The sequence below is a fragment of the Tamandua tetradactyla genome, chromosome 23 (genome assembly GCF_023851605.1).
Source record: "Tamandua tetradactyla isolate mTamTet1 chromosome 23, mTamTet1.pri, whole genome shotgun sequence".
Taxonomy (NCBI): Eukaryota; Metazoa; Chordata; class Mammalia; order Pilosa; family Myrmecophagidae; genus Tamandua; species Tamandua tetradactyla.
In genome coordinates, this window is record NC_135349.1 from 10,786,993 (window position 1) to 10,794,583 (window position 7,591).

A 7,591-nucleotide genomic window follows, 5' to 3' on the forward strand; every position below is an offset into this window, starting at 1 on the left:
TATATATGTAGAACGGAATGATCATATGTTAAGAATGTTTGTGTTTCTTGTCATATTTTTTTTTAATTTAAAAATTAATAAAAAAATGAAAAAGAAAAAATATATTCCATTTTTCCATCTAAAAAAAATAAAAGAAAAGAAGGCCTTCTCAGTCTCACGACATCAGATCCCGGCTCGCCCCGGGAGTCCTGTCCCACGTTGCCAGGGAGACGTACACCCCTGGGAGTCCTGTCCCACGCAGGGCCTTTCCCCATCTCTTCTCCTCCTTCTCTCCTTCCACCTCCCACCTCCCTTTCCCACACTTGCACTCCCCATACTCATTGGGTCCTTTCCTTCCCTCCCTTTCCCTTGTGATTCTGCTCCCCTCTTCCCGTTCTTGCTTTAGGTAATCCTTCTGGAGTCTGGGTTCCCCTCTTCAACGGGGAAGGGCACAAGTGCCCCCTTTGGGAACTGGACACAGTGGGTTCTAGCTTTGGCTTTGTGATGGTGGGTAGTCACTGACCCTTTGCAGATTTCAGTCTTTCCCTTTGTAAAATAGAGTTTGGAATCCCTGCCTTATCTACTTCTCTGGATAGAGCATGAAGAATGGGTGGTGTTCTTTGTTTTGTTTTTAACTGTAAAAAAGGCCTTCAAAAGCCCCTACGGGGTGTTACTAATCGAGAGTAAGGCACCCCACCCTAAACCTCCCACCCCATGCCCTTCTCCCACCCCATTCTTGTTGCGACATGGGGTTGGAATGCCTCGCTGCAAATCACCCACCCTGCTTCCTCCTGCCCTCTGCCGCCTCTGTTGGGGAATCCTGACTTCTCCAAACCCCACCCAGCTCCCAGCACCCACCCAGCCCTAAACTCCAGGCAGACAGCAGGCCATCCCCTCTGCATAGGTGAGGAGCAGAGGCTGGAGTGGACTATGATCAGTGCAATCATGAAAATCCCCTCTCTGGGTAAAGGGCTTTGAGTGCATTTTCTCAGACCCTTCCCGACACCCCCACCAGGTGAGGCCTGACGAATGAGGGGCCGCAGGCCACCAAGGGAGGGTGGAGAGCTGGGCTGTGCCCTCAGCACTTTTCACTCCGTAAAGGAGGGCACCCTGGCTCCCCTCACCCCCAACAATTTTGACCTTGTCGCCACCCACCAGCTCCCCCTGTGTGACCCCCCAATTGTGCCGAGCCAGAACCGGGTAGGACAGCCTGATCGAGAGGAAACTGACTCATTTCATCCAAAGTTCACTCCACAAACTGGCCATGAGGCAGGTGATCTGCTCAGGACATTGGCCCCCAGGTGTTCACAGTCCAGTGGGAAACTCAGACCTGGCAGATGCCCAGGGCTGTGCACCCTGAGCTCCCAGGCCAGGTGTTCCTGGTGCCCAGAACCCAGAGCAGGGAGGTGGGAGAAGGCTGAGCGCAGCGGGGAGGACAGCTGGGCGGGATTGGGAAGGGGTGTGGCAGAGAAAGGAAACTCTAAAGGCCAGTTCACGGGGCCTCGGGGGCTGAGGGGCTGGAATGGGGAGTGGGGTGGGGAAAGGGGTACCATGTCCCACTATTTGACGAAGCTCCCCACAGTCCCCCCCACATGAACTGAGCACGGTGATTTACGAAGCATTGTGAAGGGACCCGGGGTTAGCATTGCCCTTGCTCTCCAGAACCCCATCCCTTCCTCCCGCACCCCGACTCTCCTTCCAGCAGAAGTGGCGAGTCCTTCCAATCCCGGTCCCCACCTTGTCTCAGGGCAGGGTCCCCAAAGTAGACTTGAAGATGATGATTTATGGACAAACGTTTTATCAGGAAATGCTCCCCAGGGAGGCTGGCTGGGGGGGGGGGGGGAAGACCTGGGGGAGGGGGGCGGGCAAGCAAAGTCCCACTCCACGGAGGATAACCGGCTCGATCCCGTAGGGAAGCTCAGGAAGCAGCGTAGATCACGCTGGACCTGGAGTCGGTCTCTCCAGTGGACCTTGGCTGGAGGGCTTTCCCGGGAGGACGTAAGTCTCCAGCACTTGCCACTTTCCGGGAGCCCGCGGGTGAAGTGGGCTCTGAGCGCTTAAGGGTGGCCTCTGCCACCAGGGGACCCAGGAACTGGCTTGGGGACAGCCAGGCCCCAAGAACTAGTGGGCATGAACACGGCAAAGGGATAAGGATGGAGTGGTGACAGCACCTGTTCCCTCTATGCCCATCTGCTGTCACCTGCAAGAGTCCATTCCGTACACGTGATCACATACCCGTCCCCCTCTGGCAGCCTCCCAATGCCTGGCACGTGCAGCACTTCTAATGAGTTGGGTAAATAAATGAATGCATGAAAGGAAGGAAAGAAGGAGTTGGATTGACTTCACCCATTTTCAGCAGAGGAAACAGGCTCACAGAGGTAAGGGACTAACCCAGGATCCGCAGGGACGGAAAGCATGGCCAGGGTCCCAATCCGCCTTCTGAGATCACCCCAAATAATCCCTGACTCAGCTGGCCAATGACTTCCCCTTTCCAGATCTTGAAGGCGCTCTAGGATTTTCAAGGAAACCCGGGAGGGGGAGAGGGGAGGGGAGCACCACGGCACCTGTTTCCTCCTTTCTGTGTCCTTATAAAAAGCAGGGGAGGTCGGAGTGCTCTGCACGGACCCAGGCTGCTTGTCCCCAGCCCACTCCTCCTGCACTCGCTTTGCCTTCTGAGCTGCTTGACCTGCCTTCCAGGACATGGCAGGGCTTGCCACCATTGCCACCAGCCTCCTGCTCCTGATCCTCTGGGCTGATCACCTCATCCCTGCAGGTAAGACCCCTGGGGCTCTCAGGTTCTCGTGCAGCGGCAGGGGGTGGGGTTTGGGGTGGGGGACCGATCAATGGGGGGCTGGTGGGGGACACTGCCAAGGGGCCGGAGGTGCTCAGTGCAGGGATCTGCTGACCCAGAGCCTCTCTCTCCATCTCTTTTAGACTTTTCGGTCATCCCCTCTTCCTGCTGCATGTCCTTTATTTCCAAGCAAATTCCTGAGAACCGAGTTGTCAGCTACCAGCTGTCCAATGGGAGTGTCTGCCCCAGAGCAGGGGTGATGTAAGTACCATTTCTTCCCCGACACCTATCAGGAGCGGGGCAGGGAAAGATGTGTCACCAGGGTCACTAAGGAATAAGAACAGGAGAATCCAGCTCTGTACAGCCTTGGGGAAGTCACTTCACCTCTCTAAGCCTCAGCTCCCTCACCCATAAAATTAGCAAGAGGACTCAAACTCAACAATCATTTATTAAGCACCAAATATATATTAGAGCATTATTTGGGGTCTATAATATCATCTTAACTAACCCTCTCAACAATTCTATTAGGTAGGTATAATTATACCCATTTTCCAGAGGGCAACTGAGGCTCAGAAAGGTGACTTGTCCAAGGTCACAGATAACCAAGTCTTCAGACTCCAAATAAGCCCACAGCAGCCTCTCACAAGAGACGGCGTGTTGAACTTGCTTTGTAAACAGTGGCAGGCAGCAGAAATGTGAAATGTAGATTATTAATTTTCCCCAGGCAGGCACCACCCAGCTCGGAGCTGCTTAAGAAGAGGGCGCTCTCAGACCACCTTTCCAGCTTGCAGAGGCCAGGGGCATCTGTTTTTTTGGCTCGGGGGTGAGGTGGAGCTTCTTTGCCCTTCTACTCTGCCCTCCTCCCTGCAGATAGAGATTTTCTCTCTCCCTTTCAGTCCAGCTTCCAACTTTATCTAAAAGGCAGGGCAGGACCCCTGCCATCTTCCAGGGAGGCCCCTGGACCTGAGCTGAGCCCTGCAGCTTCCCCATCTCCCGGTTCTTCCACCCAGCAAGGAAACAGAGAGACACAGACACACAAATAGAAGCTATTGTGCAGGGAAGTGGGGGGTGGGGAGCTGAAGGGGTCAGAGTGATGGGCCGGGGTCCCCGCCAGACCTCAGGTGTGCTGTGCCGTTCTGTCCCGCAGCTTCACCACCAAGAAGGGCAAGAAGTTCTGCAGCAACCCCAAGCAGCTGTGGGTCCAGAGGTACATGAAGAACCTAGATGCCAAGCAGAAGTTCTCCACCAGACCCAGGGCACTGAAGATCCCTTTCTGGAGACACCTGGCCAATAGCAGCACCCTCTAACCAGCGCACCCTTCCACCCCAGCCTGAGCATCTGTGCCGCTTTCTCGGGCCCCCGGGGGGAAGTCCTCGGTGATAAGCCAGCCAGTTTTCCTTTTCTTAACATCACTCCCAGGGAGGGTGTTTATGGTGCGAATAACCAGGGCAGGGAGGTCTGCTCCCCCGGGACTGAGAAACAGCTCCATGCATCCTGGGCCCCTCGCCATCCCTGGGAGGGGGGCAGGGGCAGCCGTGTGTCCCTCTCCCTCCCCCAGTCCCCAAGCTCTGACAGAGCCCGGGTGCAGGAGACCCAGCACCTGCAGACACGCCCTGCCTGCCCCAAAGCTTCCAGGCAGTCTGCGGGGGGCCTACGGGCTGTCTGGGGGGCCGTGACCTGTCAGCTCCCCGCCACCCTAGAAACTCTCCAAGTCTGTGCCATGCCCTGCTCTCCAAGTGAATAGAAGCCCAAATTGGCAAATTACAAAAGTAGAGCACCCCTCAACTGAACTGGATCTGCTGTCAGAGCTGCACACCTCTCATGGGCTAGGACTAATCCATTTTTTAGGTGATGGGTTTTTTGTTTGTTTTTGCTTTTTGGGAGATGGACACGGAGGATCACGGTGGTGGGCAGGGTCGGGGGTGGGGGGTAGGTAGGGTTTTGAGATGTTCTGCTTTGTGGCAAGGCTTGCTCCCTGCAGCAAGGGGGATGGAGACCTGCCTCTAAATTGGGCTTTCCCCAGGTTTTGGTGAAGGGAGGAAGGAGCCCAGATATTTTGGTTTTTTTCTGTGCATAAGATACCGTGTGATTTGTAGGTCAAGAGCATTGCTGTTTTCCAATAACAATCCAGGTAAAATGTGACTTTTTCAGATGGTTGCATCTTGTGTCTGTTCTTCATCTCTCTTGGGGAAGGGGGCATGGTTGGGGGTGAACAGTGGAGGAAGTGCCCCAAAATGGATCTTGGGGAGGGGGACACAGGTCTACCCAAGACTAGGAGGGGATGAAGGCAGCCTGAGCCCAGGGCACCCTCAGATGGGCTCCACCTGCTTTGGGGATTCCTGGTATCGACTTTGAGAAACACACATGCACAGCTGGATTCAATTGCATTAAAAAAAAAATCGACAACAAAGCACATTATATGCAAGTGATTGCTTATAGGCATGAGGAGGCTTTAAAATTATAAGAGGTGAGCTTTGACTTCAAAGAATTGGGGAGAAACAGAACCCAGATGTACACCCACAAATCAAAAGCAGTGACTTTTGGGCTTCATACCAATTCTGTGTTATATAAGCTGTGTGATCATGAAATATGCCACTTAACCTCTCTGAGCCTTGAGTTTCCTCATTTATAAAATAGGGACAATAAGATCTTTCAACTTGATTAGGGTTTTCCCCAGAAGCAGACTCCGAAACAACAATTGCAATGCAAATATTCTATTTGGGAGGTACAGGGATCAACTCTCTAGGAGAGAGGATGTACTGCAAAGAAGGGAAGGCTCTTCAAGCCAGCTACCGCAGAGGGCAAGAGAGCTTAGACCCACGGGTGGGGAGGGGTGGTTGGGGAGATAAGTCCCGCGCCCCCAAACCACACACCTGCACCCATCAATCATCCTTCCAACAAGCAGGTCAGAGCAACTCCCCATCCCCCACCTCACTCTTCAGAAAAAGCCCGGAATCATGGAAAAAAGAAAACACCTCTTTTTATGGCAAAAAGCTCTCAAGTTCAAGAATAGCATAAAGAATTTATATTTGCTTAAAGCCTGTTATTACAGCAAACTTCACTGCTCGGGGTTGTGTGAGATTTCATCTTGGCAATAAGACATCTGATGACCGAGCTCATTTTTAATAACATTTGGGGAAATTCAAAAAATAATCCTAATAGGAAGAACAAAGAAATGTCATTATTGCAGGGTGCTGAAAATAGATGGTAATTAATATTTTAAAATGTCACCTTATGGTGTGAGACTAAAGCAAAAAATGTTTGTTACAAAATTTAAATGAAAAAAAATCCTACAAAATGAAAAAATAATCCTAATAAAAAAGAAAAAGCCTCCAGGCACAGAGGCGCAGATCTAGGGGCAGTTGGAAGCCGTCTGGTCGCTACCCCACCCCCACCCCCCCACCTCGATTTCTTTTGCTGGGGATTACAAATTCACCATGCTGAGTCTAGGGCATGTAGTAGACATTCAATATCTAGCAGCTATTAAAGCTACTTCACCTTGAATGCAAAGCAGACTTAACAGTTGAGGATAGGAAGGAGGGGGGTGTTCTGGGGGCGGGGGGCGGCGCCGAGCTGAGCCTGATGGGGGGCTGGGGGCTCCCTCCGGAGAGCCTGGGCGCCTTCCAGGTGGCCCAGGGCTGGGGCGAAGGCTGAGGATGCAAATGGCCAGCAGCCAGGGCACAGATCCCCGCCGCACGCGCTCTGCCACCACCAGCCCGGGCAGCCACACCGCGCAGCCTCCTTGCAGTCGTGCGCCCGGAGCCGGCAGCCCTTGGTCGGTGACACCCCCTCCCCCCTGGGGGCTTCCCCAGTGCCTCCCACTTTCCAATCCCAGGACCGGCGTTCACACAGGATGCCGCGACTCGAGAGCCCCACGCCAACACACACACACACACACACACACACACACACACACCAACACCCCCCCCCCCACCCCCCCGCTGGAAGGTAGAACTGAGGCCTTCTTGGTGGAGGGAGGTTGGCCATCTCTGTTAAAATGCTAACGGTCCCCTCTAACCCAGCAATTCTGCCACCAGGAGTTCATCCCGTGCAGCATGGCACGGTCACAGATATTGACTACAGTCCATTCCGGGGACTCAGTCAGGATCTATTATTATAGTATATTACGGTGCATGCTATATATTACATGATATTATCATTAAGTGAATATTATATAATAATGGAAATTTTTTATCAGCCAGGTGCACAGAGGTGTATGGTATGGTCCTGTTAGTCTAAAAGAAGATATCCAGACCCTGGTCTGATTTTGAGAAAAACACCAGACAATTTCCAGTCATGAGCATCCTACAACAGAGCTGACCAGAATTGCTCAAAATTGTCACGGCCACCAAAAATAAGACATGTCTGGAAAATGAGCACGGCCAGCTAAGGAGATAGCTGGCAATCAAATGTCACTCGGTTTCCTATCCTGGAACAGAAAATGGATACTACATAAAAACTAAGGAAATCCGAATAAACTATGGGCTTGAATTAATAATAATGCATCAACATTGGCTCATTTATTGTAACAAACATGCCGATGTAAGATATTAAAAATAGGGGAAACTGGATGTCAGGTAGGTGGGAATGCTCTGTCTGATCTTCGTGATGTTTCTGTAAATCTAAAATTGTTCTAAAAAATAGAGTATTAAAAAGAATAAACAGAAGACAAGAAAAAAAAAAAAAGAGATCTACATGGTGTGCCAGTGTGAAAGGATGATGCCCCCTAGAAAAGTTATGTTTTAATCCTGACCCATCTTGTGGAGGCAACTGCTTCTTTTAGTCCCTATTCAACACTGCTGGTTGAAAGCCCACCCAGTT

The 7,591-nt window shown here is 52.0% G+C and overlaps 1 protein-coding gene across 3 annotated transcripts; it reads left to right on the forward strand.

Moving 5' to 3' along the window:
- Nucleotides 1-2,287: 2,287 nt before the first annotated feature.
- CCL24 (C-C motif chemokine ligand 24) lies at nucleotides 2,288-5,199 on the forward strand. Of its 3 annotated transcripts, none has more exons than XM_077140201.1 (4): nucleotides 2,288-2,357; nucleotides 2,677-2,752; nucleotides 2,914-3,031; nucleotides 3,918-5,199. In XM_077140201.1, the coding sequence occupies exons 1-4, from the start codon at nucleotides 2,289-2,291 to the stop codon at nucleotides 4,075-4,077; spliced, it is 423 nt and encodes a 140-aa protein (XP_076996316.1). In that variant the 5' UTR covers nucleotide 2,288; the 3' UTR covers nucleotides 4,078-5,199. The 3 variants fall into 3 exon arrangements, with proteins under 3 accessions (XP_076996316.1, XP_076996318.1, XP_076996317.1); XM_077140203.1 differs by having other exon boundaries at nucleotides 2,291-2,357; nucleotides 2,579-2,752; nucleotides 3,918-5,197; XM_077140202.1 differs by having other exon boundaries at nucleotides 2,310-2,357; nucleotides 2,576-2,752; nucleotides 3,918-5,197.
- The last annotated feature ends 2,392 nt before the right edge of the window (nucleotides 5,200-7,591 follow it).

Coding starts and splice junctions, on each gene's coding strand:
- CCL24 (XM_077140201.1), top strand. CDS start 2,289: ATGAAAGGAAGGAAAGAAGGAGTTGGATTGACTTCACCCATTTTCAGC. Junction 2,358..2,676: donor GAGGAAACAGGCTCACAGAG/GTAAGGGACTAA, acceptor CCTGCCTTCCAG/GACATGGCAGGGCTTGCCAC. Junction 3,032..3,917: donor TGCCCCAGAGCAGGGGTGAT/GTAAGTACCATT, acceptor TCTGTCCCGCAG/CTTCACCACCAAGAAGGGCA.